General features: G+C 44.7%; 1 protein-coding gene across 1 annotated transcript in view; it reads right to left on the bottom strand.

Moving 5' to 3' along the window:
- LOC113201460 (Fc receptor-like protein 5) overlaps positions 1-21,038 on the bottom strand; it is a 36,105-nt gene that overhangs the window by 9,823 nt on the left and 5,244 nt on the right. Inside the window, exons 4-9 of the mRNA XM_077791625.1 lie at positions 20,551-20,835; positions 18,774-19,013; positions 17,770-18,048; positions 14,317-14,595; positions 4,393-4,671; positions 1,656-1,934 (exon numbers count right to left, since the gene is read on the bottom strand). Of these exons, the coding sequence (XP_077647751.1) occupies positions 1,656-1,934; positions 4,393-4,671; positions 14,317-14,595; positions 17,770-18,048; positions 18,774-19,013; positions 20,551-20,835 (1,641 nt within the window). The remainder of the gene's footprint in view (positions 1-1,655; positions 1,935-4,392; positions 4,672-14,316; positions 14,596-17,769; positions 18,049-18,773; positions 19,014-20,550; positions 20,836-21,038) is intronic.

Below are 21,038 nucleotides of genomic sequence, written 5' to 3'. Positions count from 1 at the left end.
AGCATTGCTAATAAGAAAAGTACAGCTGGAGAAAGGGAGGTACAGCTGGAGAAAGGAAAGTACAGTGAGAGAAAGGAAAGTACAGTGAGAGAAAGGAAAGTACAGCTACAGACAGGAAAGTAGAGCTAGAGAAAGGAAAGTACAGCTAGAGAAAGGAAAGTACAGCATGAGAAAGGAAAGTACAGCTAGAGAAAGGAAAGTACAGCTAGAGAAAGCAAAGTACAGCTAGAGAAAGTAAAGTACAGCTAGAGAAAGAAAAGTACAGCTAGAGAAAGGAAAGTACAGCTAGAGAAAGGAAAGTACAGCTAGAGAAAGGAAAGTACAGCTAGAGAAAGGAAAGTACAGCAAGAGAAAGGAAAGGACAGCTAGAGAAAGGAAAGTACAGCAAGAGAAAGGAAAGTACAGCTAGAGAAAGGAAAGTACAGCTAGAGAAAGGAAAGTACAGCTAGAGAAAGGAAAGTACAGCTAGAGAAAGGAAAGTACAGCAAGAGAAAGGAAAGTACAGCTAGAGAAAGAAAAGTACAGCTAGAGAAAGGAAAGTCCACCTGGAGAAAGGAAAGTACAGATACAGAAAGGAAAGAACAGCTAGAGAAAGAAAAGTACAGCTAGAGAAAGAAAAGCACAGCTAGAGAAAGGAAAGTACAGCTAGAGAAAGGAAAATACAGCTAGAGAAAGTAAAGTACAGCTAGAGAAAGAAAAGTACAGCAAGAGAAAGGAAAGTACAGCTAGAGAAAGGAAAGTACAGCTAGAGAAAGGAAAGTACAGCTAGAGAAATGAAAGTACAGCAAGAGAAAGGAAAGTACAGCTAGAGAAAGGAAAGTACAGCTAGAGAAAGGAAAGTACAGCGACAGAAAGGAAAGTACAGCTAGAGAAAGGAAAGTACAGCAAGAGAAAGGAAAGTACAGCTAGAGAAAGGAAAGTACAGCTAGAGAAAGGAAAGTACAGCTAGAGAAAGGAAAGTACAGCTAGAGAAAGAAAAGTACAGCTAGAGAAAGAAAAGTACAGCAAGAGAAAGGAAAGTACAGCTAGAGAAAGAAAAGTACAGCTAGAGAAAGGAAAGTCCACCTGGAGAAAGGAAAGTACAGATACAGAAAGGAAAGAACAGCTAGAGAAAGAAAAGTACAGCTAGAGAAAGAAAAGTACAGCTAGAGAATGGAAGTACAGCTAGAGAAAGAAAAGTACAGCTAGAGAAAGAAAAGTACAGCTAGAGAATGGAAGTACAGCTAGAGAAAGAAAAGTACAGCTAGAGAATGGAAGTACAGCTAGAGAAAGAAAAGTACAGCTAGAGAAAGGAAAGTACAGCTAGAGAAAGGAAGGTACAGCTAGAGAAAGGAAAGTACAGCAAGAGAAAGGAAAGTACAGCTAGAGAAAGGAAAGTACAGCTAGAGAAAGGAAAGTACAGCTAGAGAAAGGAAAGGACAGCAGGAGAAAGGAAAGAACAACTAGACAAAGGAAGGTACAGTGAGAAAGGAGGCGCACTCCTCCACCTGTGGAATCCAGGCACACCTGCTCTCCATGTGGCTGTGAGGCAGCAGGCCTGCCATGACAGCCCCCAGGGGTGCTTCTGTGGAAACTGAGCTCCAGTCTCGCCTACTGGGGCTGGTGGGGCAATGTTCTGTCCCTTCTGCTGCTGTTAGTGGGAAAGGCCAACTTACTTTTGACAGTGAGTGTCATTGTGTCACTGCGTTGTGTCTGAGCACTATTGCTGGCTTCACAGAAGTAGTTTCCAGAATGTTCTGGAGTCACAGAGAGACTGAGGGATGCTCCTCTTCTATAATGGGCCTCTCTGCTCCCCAGGGTGACATCCTCATGATAAAACGTGTATGTGATGGGGAGGGAGCCTCTCAGGGCCTCACAATGAAGCTCCATCACGTCCCCCACCACAGGCTGGACACTGGGATCCCTGAGGGTCAGGACAGGGCGAGACACTGGAACTGAGGGAGGAAAAACAGCCATTAGCCTTTCTGATTGAATACATTCTTTCACACTAAAGACATTTCAAACAGGAAAGTGATTTTCTTGTTTTCTAATGACCTGGAGACACAAATGAGAGCTCATCCTTTACACATTCTCAGAACCTTCTTCAGACCTCAGGAAACACTGACATGTGTGTAGTTCTTACCTGTGGTTTGGAGCACTGAGATGTACAAACCCAACCATATTTGAGGGATCTGAAAACAGATGAAATTGAAACCTGTGCATCTGATAAGTCAAAGGATGAAGGGGGGAAGGAGAAACCAGCTCAACAGAAAACGAAGGATTGGAGAGAGCTGTTGCATATATAACCAGGGATGGAATTGAGTCTGGGCTACATTAGAAACAGGACTCACTAGAGGATGAGCATTGCAGTGTATTTGCTCATTTTTATATTTATTCATCACAAATTACTGAATACAAGGTATCCATAAGCTCCACAATGGCTGTATCTAATGGGTATTCGGTGGTGAGAAAGACTTAGACCCTGCTCTCCGAGTTTCAAAAGCAGAAGAAATGGTAGGTAGGAATTGAACAAAAACAGAAATTTAGAGTCAAAGCATTGATAATTGACACCAAAGATCAGGTGCTAAGAAAGGTTGAATACTGGGACTGGATCTAGCCCAGATGAGTCAGGGGAAGCTTCTCATGGCTTTTGAAATTAACCATGGGAAGAGGGAGGAAAGAGGACATGAGGCAGGTAGACAGTATGTGCAAAGCTCCTGGGTGGGGAAGAAGGTGGGCATAGGTGGGGGTAGCACTGAGGGAAGGCTGGAGAGCCAGGCAGGGCTTCCCATGCCATGCTGAGGAATTAGATCCTTCTTCACTAAGCAATGGTATGAGAATTCTGACCTTGTTAGGCCAAAAGGACTGTAGTGGGGGCAGAGGTGAAATTGAGGGTTAGTTAAATGTCATTAAATGATGAAGGCTCTGACTAGGGTGGTGGCCATAGAGATAGAGAGGATTCAAGGAACACCCCTCAGTTTCTGCCTTGTGGATTTGGGTGGACCAAGTGTGATGAGCAGTGGATGGAGCAGGCTCAAGCAGTGGTGTTTCTAGCTGTGAGAGAAATGGAGCAAGTCAAATGCCCACGGAAGGAGCCTATGAGGAGAGATGCTGAGAGTCATGAGTGAGAAAGGGATAGTTGGTTTCCTGAAGGTTCTGAGGATGCATGAGAGGATGGAATGTAGAGATCAAATGGAAATGTTCACTGACACCGGGAGAAGAGTCCCCTGCTCCACACCTGGGGGTAAGGGGGCATAGTTACTGACTGGGTGGAGAGATAGACAAACACTCAATTTGATGGTAGGAGTCAGAGGTGTTCTTGGCAGATGGATGAGGGAGGGAGAAGGAGAGTGATTGAACTGGGAGTTCTGTTGAGGTCTGAGGAGAGTAGTGACAGAAGGAGTTGCTGGAAGGGCAGGAGGTCATGGTGAGTAGCTAGTGCTTAAAATGGTCTTTTAGGGTTGGAGGCCTGTGTATATGTGGGGTGGATGATGGATGTGGGAAAAGGACAGGCCATGGTGTTGGTCATGGACATACACATGTGGTCATTAGAGTCATGGAATGAAGGTGGCATGAATATGGTTAAGAGATCTAAGTACATGGAGGTCTTTGGTGATCTTTGTGATACAACCTGGTAGCTGAGTCTTTTCTCAGATTTAGTGATGGTGAAGCAATGGGTGGAGTTGGATCAAGTGAGATGTGCCCAGGTGGTCAGCTCCGGACAAGTGAGACTTGTGCCATTGCTGAATGGATTGGGGCATGTAAAACAGGAAAAGTAGGAAAATTGGGAAATTTCCTAGCAAGGGTCCTGGATGGGAGCCAGGTTACTCTGGCAGAACACAAGAAAAGTTAGGGAGAAATTTGTGGGTTTTCATAACAATGGCTTCAGAGCACTGCTAGCATGAAAAAGCACAGCTAGAGAAAGAAAGGTAGAGCTGGAGAAAGGAAAGTACAGCTGGAGAAAGGACAGTACAGATAGAGAAAGGAAAGTACAGCTGGAGAAAGGACAGTACAGATAGAGAAAGGAAAGTACAGCTGGAGAAAGGACAGTACAGATAGAGAAAGGAAAGTACAGCTGGAGAAAGGAGAGTACAGGTAGAAAAAGGAGAGTACAGCTGGAGAAAGGAGAGTACAGATAGAGAAAGGAAAGTACAGCTGGAGAAAGGAGAGTACAGGTAGAAAAAGGAGAGTACAGCTAGAGAAAGGAGAGTACAGCTGGAGAAAGGAAAGTACAGCTGGAGAAAGGAAAGTACAGCTGGAGAAAGGACAGTACAGATAGAGAAAGGAGAGTACAGGTAGAGAAAGGAGAGTACAGGTAGAGAAAGGAGAGTACAGGAAGAGAAAGGAGAGTACATCTAAGGTGGCGCAATGGTCTGTCCCTTCTGCTGCTGTTAGTGGGAAAGGCCAACTTACTTTTGACAGTGAGTGTCATTGTGTCACTGCGTTGTGTCTGAGCACTATTGCTGGCTTCACAGAAGTAGTTTCCAGAATGTTCTGGAGTCACAGAGAGACTGAGGGATACTCCTCCTGTAGAATGGGCGTTTCTGCTCCCCAGGTTGACATCCTCATGATAAAACGTGTATGTGATGGGGAGGGAGCCTCTCAGGGCCTCACAATGAAGCTCCATCACATCCCCCACCACAGGCTGGACGCTGGGATCCCTGAGGGTGAGGACAGGGCGGGACACTGGAACTGGGGGAGGAAAAACAGCCATTAGCTCTTTCTGATTGAATATATTCTTCCACAGTAAAGACATTTGAAATGGGAATTTTTAATGACTTTGTGACACAAATGAGAGCTCATCCTTTACACATTCTCAGAACCTTCTTCAGACCTCAGGAAACACTGACATGTGTGCAGTTCTTACCTGTGGTTTGGAGCACTGAGATGCACAAACCCAAGCATATCTGAAGGCTCTGAAAACAGATGAAATTGAAACCTGTGCATCTAATAAGGATGAAGTGGGGAAGGAGAAACGAGCCCAAGAGAAAGTGAAGGAGAGGAGAGAGCTGTTGCATATATAACCAGGGATGGAATTGAGTCTGGGCTAACTCCGAAACAGGACTCACTAGAGGATGAGCACTGCAGTGCATTTGCTCATTTTTATATTTATTCATCACAAATTACTGAATACAAGGTATCCATAAGTTCCACAATGGCTGTATCTAATGGATATTCAGTGGTGAGAAAGACTTACACAATTTGTATGAAAGCTTCTCTCTCCCTGTATGCAGCTTTGTCTAGAAAAATGTCTCACTTTCCTGACACGGCAGTCTGCATTTGGAAATTAAAATCACTGAACAGCATTTATTCATAGCTTCCTATATAAATATACACATACACACATATCTGAACATCCCTATTTTTATATCTATATATTTTATTTATGTATATTAAATATAGTATTATTTCAGGAACTGCTTGTTGCTATTCCAAAAAAAAAAATCCTTCACTAATCTCCATTACATTAATCAAAACCCATAAATTATCCACTGCTATATACCAGATAGGGAAATACATTTCATTAGTCTCTCGCAATGATATCCTTATTCAGAGGGGTATAAGTGATTTAACATATTGTTAGTATTACTCCAAAATTATATTTAAAAATAAATAAACAAATGTCTGGAAAAAAAAAAAAGAAAGACTTAGACCCTGCTCTCCAAGTTTCAAAAGCAGAAGAAATGGTAGGTAGGAATTGAACAAAAACAGAAATTTAGAGTCAAAGCATTGATAATTGACACCAAAGATCAGGTGCTAAGAAAAGTTGAATACTGGGACTGGATCTAGCCCAGATGAGTCAGGGGAAGCTTCTCATGGCTTTTGAAATTAACCATGGGAAGAGGGAGGAAAGAGGACATGAGGCAGGTAGACAGTATGTGCAAAGCTCCTGGGTTGGGAAGAAGGTGGGCATAGGTGGGAGTAGCACTGAGGGAAGGCTGGAGAGCCAGGCAGGGCTTCCCACGCCATGCTGAGGATTTTGATCCTTCTTCACTAAGCAATGGTATGAGAATTCTGATCTGGTTATGCAAAAAGGACAGCAGTGGGGGCAGAAGTGAAATTGAGGGTTAGTTAAATGTCATTAAATGATGAAGGCTCTGACTAGGGTGGTGGCCATAGAGATAGAGAGGATTGAAGGAACACCCCTCAGTTTCTGCCTTGTGGATTTGGGTGGACCAAGTGTGATGAGCAGTGGATGGAGCAGGCTCAAGCAGTGGTGTTTCTAGCTGTGAGAAAAATGGAGCAAGTCAAATGCCCACGGAAGGAGCCTATGAGGAGAGATGCTGAGAGTCATGAGTGAGAAAGGGATAGTTGGTTTCCTGAAGGTTCTGAGGATGCATGAGAGGATGGAATGTAGAGATCAAATGGAAATGTTCACTGACACCGGGAGAAGAGTCCCCTGCTCCACACCTGGGGGTAAGGGGGCATAGTTACTGACTGGGTGGAGAGATAGACAAACACTCAATTTGATGGTAGGAGTCAGAGGTGTTCTTGGCAGATGGATGAGGGAGGGAGAAGGAGAGTGATTGAACTGGGAGTTCTGTTGAGGTCTGAGGAGAGTAGTGACAGAAGGAGTTGCTGGAAGGGCAGGAGGTCATGGTGAGTAGCTAGTGCTTAAAATGGTCTTTTAGGGTTGGAGGCCTGTGTATATGTGGGGTGGATGATGGATGTGGGAAAAGGACAGGCCATGGTGTTGGTCATGGACATACACATGTGGTCATTAGAGTCATGGAAGGATGGCGGGATTTAAATGGCCAAGGGACTTAAATACACGGAGGTCTTTGGTGATCTTTGTGATACAACCTGGTAGTTGAGGCTTTTCTCAAATTTGGAGATGGTGAAGCAATGGGTGGAGGTGGATCAGTGAGATGTGACCAGATGCTCAGCTCATGACCGTGGGACTTTGTGATATTGCTGAATGGAAAGGGGCGTGTAAAAAAGCAAGAGTGGGAAAGTTGGGAAATTTCCTAGCAGGGTTCTTGGATGGGAGCAGAAGTTTTTCTGGCAGAAAACAGGAGAAACTAGGGAGAAATATGTGAGTTTTATTACAATGGCTGCAGAGCATTGCTAGTAAGAAAAGTACAGCTAGAGAAAGGAAGGTACAGCTAGAGAAAGGAAAAAACTGCTAGAGAAAAAAGTACAGCTGGAAAAAGGAAAGTACAGCTAGAGAAAGGAAAGTACAGCTAGAGAAAGAAAAGAACAGCTGGAGTAAGGAAAATACAGCTGGAGAAAGGAAAGCACAGCTAGAGAAAGGAACAAACAGCTAGAGAAAGTAAAGTACAGCTGGAGAAAGGAAAGTACACGTGGAGAAAGGATAGTAGAGGTAGACAAAGGAAGGTACAGGTGAGAAAGGAGGCGCACTCCTCCACCTGTGGAATCCAGGCACACCTGCTCTCCATGTGGCTGTGAGGCAGCAGGCCTGCCATGACAGCCCCCAGGGGTGCTTCTGTGGAAACTGAGCTCCAGTCTCGCCTACTGGGGCTGGTGGGGCAATGGTCTGTCCCTTCTGCTGCTGTTAGTGGGAAAGGCCAACTTACTTTTGACAGTGAGTGTCATTGTGTCACTGCGTTGTGTCTGAGCACTATTGCTGGCTTCACAGAAGTAGTTTCCAGAATGTTCTGGAGTCACAGAGAGACTGAGGGATGCTCCTCTTCTATAATAGGCCACTCTTCTCCCCAGGGTGATATCGTCATGGTAAAATGTGTATGTGATGGGGAGGGAGCCTCTCAGGGCCTCACAATGAAGCTCCATCACGTCCCCCACCACAGGCTGGACACTGGGATCCCTGAGTGTCAGGACAGGGCGGGACAATGAAACTGGGGGAGGAAAAAGCAGCCATTAACCTTTCTGATTGAATATATTCTTTCACACTAAAGACATTTCAAACAGGAAAGTGATTTTCTTGTTTTCTAATGACCTGGAGACACAAATGAGAGCTCATCCTTTACACATTCTCAGAACCTTATTCAGACCTCAGGAAACACTGACATGTGTGCAGTTCTTACCTGTGGTTTGGAGCACTGAGATGTACAAACCCAAGCATGTTTGAGGGATCTGAAGGGATAAAATTGAAACCTGTGCATCTGATAAGTCAAAGGATGAAGGGGGGAAGGAGATAGCAGCTCAACAGAAAGTGAAGGAGAGGAGAGAGCTGTTGCATATATAACCAGGGATGGAATTGAGTCTGGGCTACATTAGAAACAGGACTCACAAGAGGATGGGCATTGCAGTGTATTTGCTCATTTTTATATTTAATTATTCACAAATTACTGAAAACAAGATATCCATAAGTTCCACAATGGCTGTATCTAATGGATATTCAATGGTAAGAAAGACACAGACCCTGCTCTCAGAGCTTCCAATGCAGGGGAAATGGTAGGCAGAAACTGAACAAAACAGAAATTTAGAGTCAAAGCATTGATAATTGACACCAAAGATCAGGTGCTAAGAAAGGTTGAATACTGGGACTGGATCTAGCACAGATGAGTCGGGAAGCTTCTCATGGCATTACAAATTAACCATGGGAAAAGGGAGGAAAGAGGACATGAGGCAGGTAGACAGTATGTGCAAAGGTCCTGGGTTGGGAAGAAGGTGGGCATAGGTGGGAGTAGCACTGGGGGAAGGCTGGAGAGCCAGGCAGGGCTTCCCACGCCATGCTGAGGATTTTGATCCTTCTTCACTAAGCAATGGTATGAGAATTCTGATCTGGTTATGCAAAAAGGACAGTAGTGGGGGCAGAGGTGAAATTGAGGGTTAGTTAAATGTCATTAAATGATGAAGGCTCTGACTAGGGTGGTGGCAAGAGAGATAGAGAGGATTCAAGGAACACCCCCAGTTTCTGCCTGTGCATTTGGGTGGAGCAAGTGTGATGAGCAGTGGATGGAGCAGGATCAAGCAGTGGTGTTTCTAGCTGTGAGAGAAATGGAGCAAGTCAAATGCCCACAGAAGGAGCCTATGAGGAGGGATGCTGAGAGTCATGAGTGAGAAAGGGATAGTTGGTTTCCTGAAGGTTCTGAGGATGCATGAGAGGATGGAATGTAGAGATCAAATGGAAATGTTCACTGACACCGGGAGAAGAGTCCCCTGCTCCACACCTGGGGGAAAGGGGGCATAGTTACTGACTGGGTGGAGAGATAGACAAACACTCAATTTGATGGTAGGAGTCAGAGGTGTTCTTGGCAGATGGATGAGGGAGGGAGAAGGAGAGTGATTGAACTGGGAGTTCTGTTGAGGTCTGAGGAGAGTAGTGACAGAAGGAGTTGCTGGAAGGGCAGGAGGTCATGGTGAGTAGTAAGTGCTTAAAATGTCTTTTAGGGTTGGAGGCCTGTGTATATGTGGGGTGGATGATGGATGTGGGAAAAGGACAGGCCATGGTGTTGGTCATGGACATAGACATGTGGTCATTAGAGTCATGGAATGAAGGTGGGATGGAAATGTTTAAGGGATCTAAGTACATGGATGTCTTTAGTAATCTTTGTGATACAGCCCGGTAGCTGAGTCTTTTCTCAGAATTAGCAATGGTGAAGCAATGGGTGGAGGTGGATCAGTGAGATGTGACCAGATGCTCAGCTCATGAGAGTGGGATTTGGTGATATTGCTGAATGGAAAGGGGCGTGTAAAGAAGCAAGAGTAGGAAAGTTGTGAAATTTCCTTGCAGGGGTCTTGGATGGGACCCATGTTGCTCTGGCAGCTGTGCAGGAGAAGCTAGGGAGAAATTTGTGGGTTTTCATAACAATGGCTTCAGAGCACTGCTAGTAAGAAAAAGTACAGCTAGATTAAGAAAAGTATAGCTGGAGAAAGTAAAGTACAGCTGGGGAAAGGAATGTACAGATAGAGAAAGGAGAGTACAGCTGGAGAAAGAAAAGTATAGCTGGAGAAAGGAAAGTACACCTGGAGAAAGTAAAGTACAGCTGGAGAAAGGGAAGAACACCTATTACAAGTATAGTAGTGCTTCAGAAATAATTCTTCAACTAGACAAAGGAAAGAACAGCTCGGGTAAGGAAAGTACAGCTAGAGAAAGGGAAGTACAGGTGGAGAAAGGAAAGTATAGCTAGAGATAGAAAGGTACAGCTGGAGAAATCAAAGAACAGCTGGAGAAAGGAAAGTCCAGCTGGGAAAGGAAGGTGCACGCTCCTCCACCTGTAGAATCCAGGCACACCTGCTCTCCATGTGGCTGTGCAGGCAGCAGGCCTGCCATGACAGCCCCCAGGGGGTGCTTCTGAGCTCCAGTCTTGCCTACATGGTCTGGTGGGCTATGGTCTGCTCCTTCTGCTGCTGTTAGTGGGAAAGGTCAACTTACTGACAGTGAGTGTCATTGTGTCACTGCGTTGTGTCTGAGCACTATTGCTGGCTTCACAGAAGTAGTTTCCAGAATGTTGTGCAGTCACAGAGAGTCTGAAAGACATTCCTCCTGTAGAGTGGGCCACTCTTCTCCCCAGGGTGATATCGTCATGGTAAAATGTGTATGTGATGGGGAGTAAGCCGCTCAGGGCCTCGCAGTGAAGCTCCACCACGTCCCCCACCACAGGCTGTGACAGGGGAGCCCTGAGGGTGAGGACAGGGCGGGACAATGGAACTGAGGAGAGAAAACATGTTAGCTGACATTAGTGTCTTCTTTAAAAAAATTTTCAAGCAGTTCCCCATTAAAATAATGTTAAATTTACAGAATTATATAAAATAAATAAGAAACATTCTATCATTTATCTTATTTTTATTTTTCAGAGATTTCCTCAGTTGCGTATGTGTTAATAACTTTCTAAGCCGTTTCTATGTACAAATATACTTACATCAACACATAAATACAGTGAAAACCACAGCCAGGGGATCACAATACACACTCTTCCGCAACCTGCTTTCTGCCTTAGCAACCTACCCTGAGCCTCTTTCTGTGGTATTTACCAACAATCTGCACCATTCACTTAAAAGAACCAAGTTTATATATATGTATATATATTTTTTTAAGAATTTTTTTAAAGGTGGACACAATATCTTTACTTATTTTATTTATTTACTTTTTATGTGGTGCTGAGAATCAAACCTAGTACCTCACAAGTGCAAGGCAAGTACTCTACCGCTGAGCTATAACCCCAGCCTCAAAGTATATTTCTTTATATACAATAAAGTGCAACTCTTACGTATGTAAAATTTTGTACAGATATTACCTACTTTACAAACCTCGGAATATTCCATTGTGTTTATTTACTATAATATACTTAAGCAATTCTTTCTGAATGAATGTTTAGGTCATAATTTTAAAAAGTTTGTGTAGTACTGCATTAAATGATCCTGTAGATATATAATTATATATTTGTGCATGCATTAGGATAAATTCTCAGAAGTAGAATTTCTTGGAGGAGGTATATGAACAGTTTAAATAATGATAAATTATTCTTTAAAACGTTGGACCAATTAACACCTGCACTAGGGGCAAATAAGTATCTGTTTCCTCATACCTTTTTCAGTTAGGTTTATATTTATTATTTATTCTCTTCTTCTAGTCACTCCACTTGAATAATTCACTCATTCTCTCCTGTGTGACTCTACAGGCTGCTAGTTGGTTTTCCATGTAACTTTACTAACCCATTAATGAATTTCTAAAAATACTCAGAAATGATTTATAAAATGGAAATTTTGAAATTTGTTATTAATTTTATAAAACATTTTCCATTTTAACTGACATACAGTAATTGTGCATATTTATGGGTACAGTGTGACATTTTGATATTGTATACAATGTGTAATGATCAGATTAGGGCAATTAGTGTGTTTGTTGCCTTAGATGATTATTTGTTTGGAAGCAACATTAATTTTTTAAAAAAATTGTCAAGTCAATTCTTTTTTGTTGCCCATTATGAAATAATAGTGATCACAAGAAAATAATTGTTATTTTACTTCCTCTCCTGCTTCTGACCAGATGATTTTTCTTCATTACACACATATTTTTTTAAATTTTCAGTGTTTGTAATGGTTTTCTTTCTTTTAACGGATTTTTTAGTTGTAGATGAACACAATACCTTTATCTTATTTATTTATTTTTATGTGGTGCTGAGTTTTGCCCAGTGCCTCACACATGCTAGGCGAGCCCTCTACCACCGAGTTACAGCCCCAACCCTGGTTTTCTATTCATAACCATAGTTTTCACAATTGGTTGGCCACTGTTTCTGCATCGAAATATGTGGTTTTCAACCTTCTTGGTACAATATTCTCACCTGAATATGTGTTAAAAAATATTGTTTCTCAAGTCTTACTTGAGAAATTCTGAATTTAATATTTTTGGAGAGGAGCTTAATGACAGGTATTTTTGCCAAGTTCCCAGGTGATTCTCATGTGCAGCCAGGGTTGGGAAACTCTGAGCTACTAGGTTCAGTCTGTATTTTCATATCACGTTTCCCTCATTATATGTCCTTTATGTTGATTCACATCTTGAGGGGCTGGATTTTCTCAAGAAGTAATTTTTTTTTCAAGAATGGTTAAAGGGCACTAAATTCCCTGAGTTTCCGAATTTTTGACAGTGACTTTTCAGTTTGATATAAAATTCTCCGTTCTCATGCCTCTCCTCGAGGTCCAAGTCTGGACACCACACTTCTCTCTTTGGCATCCACTACTGTGCAAAGTCGAGGACCAACTGGATATTTTTCTTTCTGAGTTGACTGCTCATTTTTTCCAAAAACCCTCTCTCTCGCTCCACCCCACTTCCTTTCCCCTCTGCTTCTCTTCTCTCTCTTTCTTTCACACACACCCTTTAATTCTGAAGTTCAAAAACTTAATTGAGATAATCTTATGTACATGCTAATGTTTTCTTCATTTTAGGAAATTTTCAAATTACATCTTTGAGTTTTGTTTTTCCCTTCAGTTTGGTTTTCTAATCTGTTTTTGAAATCTGTTATTTATTTTAAAAAATGTTTTTAAACTGTTTTTCCACTAGAAGCATTTAATTATCCAAACATGGGTGGGGTATCTAATGTCTGATTTCCATATTATATTTTTGCCTCTTTTTCTGTTTTGCATTCTGTATTGTTTTCTCATAATGATTCTTCATTCAATTAACATTTTTTAGGGGTATCTCTTCTATTCTTATTGCCTTACATTTGGATTTTATTTCTAAAACATTTTTATAATTTTCTTTGTTTCTCCCGAATTCTGCTGAATGGTTTTCTTATCTCTTCTTATTATTTTATCGTCTTATCATCTCTTCTTTGACCTCTTTAATTTATTTTTTGAACTTTTTTGAGTCCATATTTTCTCTAATTGTATTGAGACTATCTAGAAGAATTTGAGAGGTTTTTTTTTCCTGTTTTCTGTAGCAATTCTTCTATAAAAGTACTATGTCATCTTCTTTTCTCCTTATAATTTTTAAAATTTTAATTGACATAGTAATCATATCTGTATTGGGGGCATAGTGTGCTATTTTGATACATGTATACGGTCAGGATAATTAGTTAATCCATTACCTCAAACATTCATTATTTCTTTGTGTTGGGAACATCAAAATCTTCTCTGCTAATTATTTTGAAGTAGACAGTTAGTTGTTGTCAATCATAGGTACCCTCCCAATGTGCTATAGAACATTAGAAATAACCCCCCTTTCCAAGTGCACCCCTATTAACCATCTTCTCCCCCGACCACTTCCCAGCCTCTGATAAACACTATTCTGTTCTTGCACAAGAATAGAAGAGTTCCAAATGCCCAGTGTCACACACTGTTAGGCTCAGGGAGGTAGGGAAGACCTATACCATGAGGTCCTGTACTCTTAGAGCTTATATCCCGTTGACATTGAGGGAGACAGACAAGGAACAGAAAGTAGAGAGGATTTAGATATTGCTAAGTGTGAGGACATAATAAAACATTATAATGGGTTAGTGGATGCATTAAGGCCGGGGGCTCTGGTTTTGGAATCGTCATATTCTTTCCTTTCACATCCAGTCCTCTGCAGACCTACTGTGAGAGCTGTAACTTCTTGAGACCTCTTTGGAGAAATTATGGTGTTGCCCAATACTTGCCCGCATGGCGGTGCTTGCAGCTGAACTAAGTGTGTTAGGGAGAAACAGGTGAAGCATCTGTGCATCAAGTGAAGAAAAATTGGCTCAGAAGACAGAGGGCACGAAGTGATGATTTGTGAAAAGAAATGTGTTGGGTAAAAGCTGGGGGGGTCTCTGAGCTGTCATGGGGTCAGGTTGAGCCAGGGATGGATAAGCCCTGAGGCCTGGGTTTGCTGAGAGTCGAGAAGGGTGTTAGGCTGACTGTGATAGGAAGCAGGAAGGTTCCCGCAGACTTGTGAAGGGGCCTGAGAGAGAGGGCTCTGACCGGGGATGGGCTTAGCCGGAACTCAGGGCTTACCCAAGACGGAGAGCCTCACAGCCTCACTGCGCTGGGGACCGAATCCGTTATCAGCAGTGCAGTAGTAGTTCCCAGAATGCTTTGTGGTCAGAGAGATGCCCGAGGATGCTCTTCCTGTAGAGGGGGTTGAGCTGCTCCCCAGGGAGACAGACTCATGATAAAACTTGTACAGGATCGGGGGAGAACCTCTCTGGGCTTCACAGTGAAGTGTCAACCAGGTTCCTTCCAGGAGCCAGTTGTTAGCAGGGCTGAGGGTGAGGACAGGCCGAGACACGGCGGCTGAGGGAGAGAAAATGAGTCAACCGTCCCTTCTGCCTCTTCCCTGTGATTTCCATCTGTGGCCAGAGCAAACGGCCAGACTCTAGTCTCTCCTGGCCCGCAGGGTGGTCCAGCAACCTCCCAGGCTTCTCTCCCCATCCCTCCCCATCCCCCATCTGGTCTGCTCCCGTCCATTCCTTCTCCGTCAGACCCCTGCCTCTTCCCTCCTGCCCCCCTTATCAGGTGACCTGCCCCCCTTTTGCAGAGATGAAGCCCTTGGGGAAGAAGTCGCTTATCTTGCTGCCACCAGACCCACATCCTTACCCCCATCAGCTCTTGGCTCCTCCCCTCTGCTCTGTGACCTTGGAAGAGTTATTCCTTGGGTCAATCCAAATAACAGAGAGAGATTCTCTAGAGATGAAGTGTATGGGAGACCAGCAGAGCACAGCAAGGGGATACATAGGCATGAAAACTAGGAACCTATCCAAGGAGGCTGAGGCAAAGGGGAGTTTTTAGGGGTGAAAGGAGGAGAATTACATAAGATGGTTCTGAAACAATAACCCTTGACTATACAAATGAATAATAAGGGTGGTGTCTGTCCAAGATAAAATAGTTGTTGGGCAAATGCTCATACAAAAATATTTTTTTTTTGTGCAAGGGTACAGTGATCTTTATGCAAGGCTGTGTTTCTGGAGTCATTTTATGAATAGTTGTTGTTATCAGGTGGGCATGCATGAGTTTCCCCTCCTCATAACTTCCTGGCTTAGTTTGTTTTGCCTAGGGCTTGATGAAAGTGACTCCATTTTGATTCTGACTGCCCAAGGTGGGTTCTCCTGTTTCTTGACCCTATGCACACCTGTCTCTATCCTGGATGTAAATTCTCTGCCTGTATCGGCTTTCTCCAAACCTCATTTGGAGTTGTTTGATCTTGTTGGACCCTCTTCATGTTAGAAAAACAACAAAACAATATAACAGCAACCTTGCTTGCACTTAGTGTTTTCTCTCTCTTCTTTCCTGTGGACAGGCTTCTAGAAGAGATGACCTACATTTACTGGCTCTCTGCTGTACCTCAATCTCATTTCTTGCTTATTACCACTGGTGTTTATGCCAAATCTACTAAAGTTGAGGTTTTCTGTTTATGAATATAACAATAATGATGCTATTCATAATAACAAAAGATACTTGCTATTACGACAGTAGAGTTCTTTTAACTATAGGTCTGGCATATATGTGTCTCTGTCATGTGTAATATGTAGATATTTACATGTGTGAAGACATTAACCATCAAAACCATTCCCTGAGGTAAGCACTTTAGCTGTTCCTATTTTACAGATGAGGAAACTGAGGCTCAACGAGGTTGTCATACAGGTAATAAGTGGTGAGGCAACAGTCAAACCCTGGTACTCCGGTTATAGCCTGTGTTCTACCAAATAGGACTCTGTGGCTAAATGCAGAGCCTGAGGCTGGATTCTTGTCTTCCATCACCTCCAGCTTGGCCTCCTCTGAATTGGCCCACTATCTTTTGCTTAAAGCAGGATCTTGGTTTAGTGTCTGTGTGAACCCTCTCCTAGCATCTCGTCCCTCAGCGGGGGCCCTTTTGGTGTCCTTTCTCCTCAGCTGAGACCGGCCTGGGGATTCTGCTCAACAGTACCTTCTCTTCTTGGGTTCTTACATCTGCTCCCCGTTGGTCCCCAAACTGGCTCTTCTACTATCCATTCTTCATCCTACAGCTGCGGTGATTTTCCCCAGCACTAAAACTCCTCCTGCATCCCAGGTTACCCTTTTGCATAAAGCCCACAGGCTTTCCTAGTGTGGAGGGCCAGGCGGGCCCAGCCGCCCTCCCTTCCTCATCCTCGCTCCCAGTCTTCACTCCATCCTGCGGCCAGTGGGTCTGACCTCCTGCTGGCTCCCCGAGTATTGGTTCTTTAGCACATGCCTTTGCCTGGAACCCAGCCTCTCACTTCTCCTCCCACCCTCCCTTTCTTTTCCTGAAATGTTCTCTTTCATCTTAGGGTCTCAACTCACACAGAAGGGGTTTTCAAGTTGCCATAGTTCTCCTAAGAAAATGCCTCTCATCTCCCAGGTCAGATTGGTGGGCCTTGCAGGTTTGCTTCTGCCACCTCCAGGTATTTCTGTCCCTCAGGTTGACGTTTGTCCTACGACTCGTCTGCATCTGCTATTAGACCCCAAGATGGGTCCACGTGGCGCAGCCTGATGTATCCTTAGATGTCAGTGCAACACACCCACAGGCAATATGAGGTGAACACATGGGCCACCACAGAGCACTTCAAACGTCTCTAAACACCTTTGATAATGATATCACTGTCTCCAGTTTCCTGGTCTCTGAATGTCAGGGACACACTCTATCTCTGCCATGTGAGAGCTCTCTGCAGGGTTCCCTGGTCCTTTCTTTCATAACTTGCACATCTATTGTGAGAGGGACTGGGTTCTGCCTTCTCTTCCAGAATGGGTCTGTTGAATTAGAGGAGGTCAAACCGAGGCTGATTCCAGACTTCACCAAAAGTGGACTCTCTGCTATCAGTTCAGTCCCAAAATCACGCTGTCTCCCTAAAAATGGGGCCTGGAATTTTGTCATGTGGATGGCACAAAACTGACATTCAAGTCTTAATAGAGTCCATTTGAATTATATGAGAACTACCTTCAAGAGCCTTCAGGTCATTAGACCAAAAAAACCAAGGTCACGCTGTCTCCTGACCTGTGTCCAGCCCCTCCCTTGACTCTGCCTCCTCATACCACTGCCTAATCAACTCTTAAAAATGCTCCAACAAGAGGGACATTTTGGATAACAGGGATCCCGTCTATATCTTATGCTGCTTGATACACTGTTTGAACGAATGTCTGATAGTAAACGAACACGAGATACCTCTGGGCTCTGGAAACTGATTTTAGAACAACTGTCTGATTTTCCTCCCTGAGGATCCACAGGACAAGTAGAGAGAAATGGAGAATTGGGGGTTCTTCCTGGTGAGGGGCCAGGAGAGAGAAAGCTGTGTGACATCCAGAGGTGTGATGTCACCCAGGCTATACAAGCAGCAGGGGGGATGGCTGGTTTGGAGAGGGGAGTGGAGCGTACACTGGCTTTTCCCAAGGAAAAAGCAGAGGACACTGGGAAGTGGGAGCACATTTGGGGAGGGGTCAGGGGGGGGGAGGTGAAAGGAGGAAACCACGGCTTACTGACGACGGACAGGCTCACAGCCTCACTGCGCTGGGGACCGAATCCGTTATCAGCAGTGCAGTAGTAGTTCCCAGAATGCTTTGTGGTCAGAGAGATGCCCAAGGATGCTCTTCCTGTAGAGGGGGTTGAGCTTCTCCCCAGGGAGACAGACTCATGATAAAACTTGTACAGGATCGGGGGAGAACCTCTCTGGACTTCACAGTGAAGTGTCACCCGGGTTCCCTCACGAACTCGGTTGTTAGCAGGGCTGAGGGTGAGGACAGGCCGAGACACAGCGGCTGAGGGAGAGAAAATGAGTCAACCGTCACTTCTGCCTCTTCCCTGTGATTCCCATCTGTGGCCAGAGCAAACGGCCAGACTCTAGTCTCTCCTGGCCCGCAGGGTGGTCCAGCAACCTCCCAGGCTTCTCTCCCCATCCCTCCCCATCCTCCATCTGGTCTGCTCCCGTCTATTCCTTCTCGGTCAGACCCCTGCCTCTTCCCTCCTGTCCCCCTTATCAGGTGACCTGCCCCCCTTTTGCAGAGGAGATGATGTCCTTGGGGGCACTTCATTAGGGTTGGGCTCCAGGCTTTGCCCGTGGCCATTCTCTGACCATCTCTGTTTACATGTGTGCAGGGAGGGTCCCTGAAGATCCGTAAGTCAAGAGACGTGGCCCTAGATCAGTCCTGACTCTAACATCCTAATTGTTCTGCTTTTCATTCTTAAGAGGCACTGAATGTTGCTTAAACTGCAAAGGGATTGGTGAATATGAAGGGCGCAGACATATTCCTCACCACTGAACGTTTTCTTTAATCTCTATGTCTGAGAGTTTCCAAAACTTCCCACGGCCCGCAGCCCTTTCTGTCCTTAGCTCTTTCCTGCTAGACTCTGACTAACTTCTGGAAGGCTTCTCAGAGCATTGGATGCCAAGGTCCACTCCCACCCGACTGCCTGTGGTCTGCACCGAGGACCCCTGTGTGCAGTTTGGTAATCCATTCCTTGGATGACACTCAGCAGCACTTGCCTTTCCGTGGCTTGATGGTCACCAGCCTGCTGGTAAAACTTTTGTGACTACTGTTGACTTTACAGTAATAGTCCCCAGCGTCACTGTCTTTCACCATGGAGATCTTGAATTCTGCTTCTGAGGATGTGTGAATCTTTGTTTCCTTCCCCAGCTTGACTTTATACCAGGAGAACGTGATGGGCCCCGGGAGCCTGTCTACTGAGCAGATGAGCGTCAGCTTCTTCCCTTCAAACACTGGTCCTAAGGCTGGGTCAGTGCGAACTTGGACCTTGACAGTAATTCCTAAGTAAATTAAAAAAAAAAATGTATATACATGAGCCTCGTAGCAGTGGGGTGCTCGAGGACAGAGGAGTCACAGGCTGGAAATGGCAGAATCCGCTGATTCCCTACATGAGGTTAGCCTGGAGTGGAGTTACCTTGTCCTTGGGAACAGGGAGACGGTTGGAGAGGCTGTGGTCCCTGCTTGGCTAGGGAGGTCCTCTACTTCCTAATGTTCTTGTGGAGAGTCCAGCCTAGGAATAGAGTTAGCCCCGTCTTCTATCCTGCTCTCATGTCCACCCACACCTTGATAGAACATGGTCAGTCATCCCAGAGGTGATATCTGCTGCCCAAACAGCTGAGTAAAATGACCAGGGTGTGCAGGGGGCAGGGAGACTTGGCATCAAAGGAGATTGTCCTGGGGATTCAGTGACAGCAACAGCTAATTGGAAAGGAACACTATTGACATGTTTAGTAGGCTTGCCCTTGAGCACACCCTTCTTAACCTGTCTAGCATGTGACACATGAGGTCAAAGGACTGGGGGCCAGGACAGTCCCGTCAAGTAGGCTCATCTGTGATGGGCTTTCGGTCGTGATGTTGGCTTAGGGCAGTGCTTTTTGAGTTATCCTCAGGTCTTTAAGAACAAAGGAAGATCATTAAACCGAGGGGGAGAAGAACCTGAGGTCGGGGGAAAACTTTATCAGGAATTATTGCGTTTTAACTATTGGACCATAAATCCTCTCTCCACCTTCGCTGGACTGTTTGTCCTTAAACTAGTGACCCTAGAAAATTCTGCTTCCTGGAACTGCAAGATTAATAGGATTTAGTCAGTTTAGAAGAAAGTATCATTGAACTTTTGTTTTTCTTAGGAACAGGGATGAATTTACGGGAAATGCTATCACTTTCGTTCCCGGCTCACTCAGGAAATTGGGCACCACTCTTCCTAATGCTTAAATATATTTTCCAGGAGACAGACCAAGTTTCATAAAGGGAACCATTTGGCCATTGGATGAGAGTCATGCTTGAAAATGTCTACAATTTTAGAAACTTGGGAAAAAATGAAAATGGGCACACCACCATTCCTAGGGACATCAATTTGGAACCGTTTATTCCCCAACCCTTTGTCCTTGGATTTCCCTGTCTTTCAGCGCTCTGCTCCAGGCACCAAGTATTCTAAGTCTGTCCATTTGGCTGAGCAGAGTCCAGTCAGCCCAGCCATGGCTTATGACTATAGACCTAGCAGGAAATACAGGGCATCAGGGAAGAGAGCTTTCAAAGAAGAAAAGAGTTGTATCTAAAGGCAGCGAAAGAAAAATGAGCCCTGTCCCTCTTTTCCTGGACTTTTTTTTTTCTCTAAACTCTTCTAAGATATCCACAAGAGTTGAGGTCTCTTCTGTCACACAGCTCCCATTCTCACACGTGGAAGAAGCACGTTCCACACGAACCAAACTGATGTGCGATTGCACACAACTCTTCCAGTCCCGTCCCCTGTCCATCCCAGGACCCACTGAGACTCACCCCTCACAGGGATGGAGATCTTCCAACTCTCTTTCAGAACGTGGGAATTTACTCTCTTTGCCTGGCACCAGTAGGACCCTGAGTCCTCTGTCCCCAGGGCGGGAATCCGGAGCTCTGGGGAGCTGCTCCAGCCTGACCCCAGAACCTGACCATCTCTGAAGAAGCAGAACTGGAGCTGGACATGTGACCTCTCTGGAGGGAGCTGAGTCTGACAGGTCAGGGTCACTGGACTTCCCTCCATGGGCTCAGAGGAGCTGCTGCTCAGCTCGGGACGTGGAAACAGCACTAGAAAGAAAGATCACAGCAGTCCCCAGAAGAGTGAGGCTTGGAAAGGCACTGGAGGGAACAGTGCCTCTGTGGCACCAGCACTTCTGAGTTCTGCCATCCATCAGCACAAACAGCACAGTCGCACTTTCTCTCAAGGGCACCCCAGCCCACCCTCTTCTTCCTAGTCTACCTCTGCAACCTCAGGTGCCCTCCTTCTCACC

The sequence above is a fragment of the Urocitellus parryii genome, chromosome 11 (assembly GCF_045843805.1).
Source record: "Urocitellus parryii isolate mUroPar1 chromosome 11, mUroPar1.hap1, whole genome shotgun sequence".
In the NCBI taxonomy this organism is placed as follows: domain Eukaryota; kingdom Metazoa; phylum Chordata; class Mammalia; order Rodentia; family Sciuridae; genus Urocitellus; species Urocitellus parryii.
The sequence above is the reverse complement of the archived record's forward strand: the minus strand, read 5'-3'. Positions and strand labels throughout refer to the sequence as shown.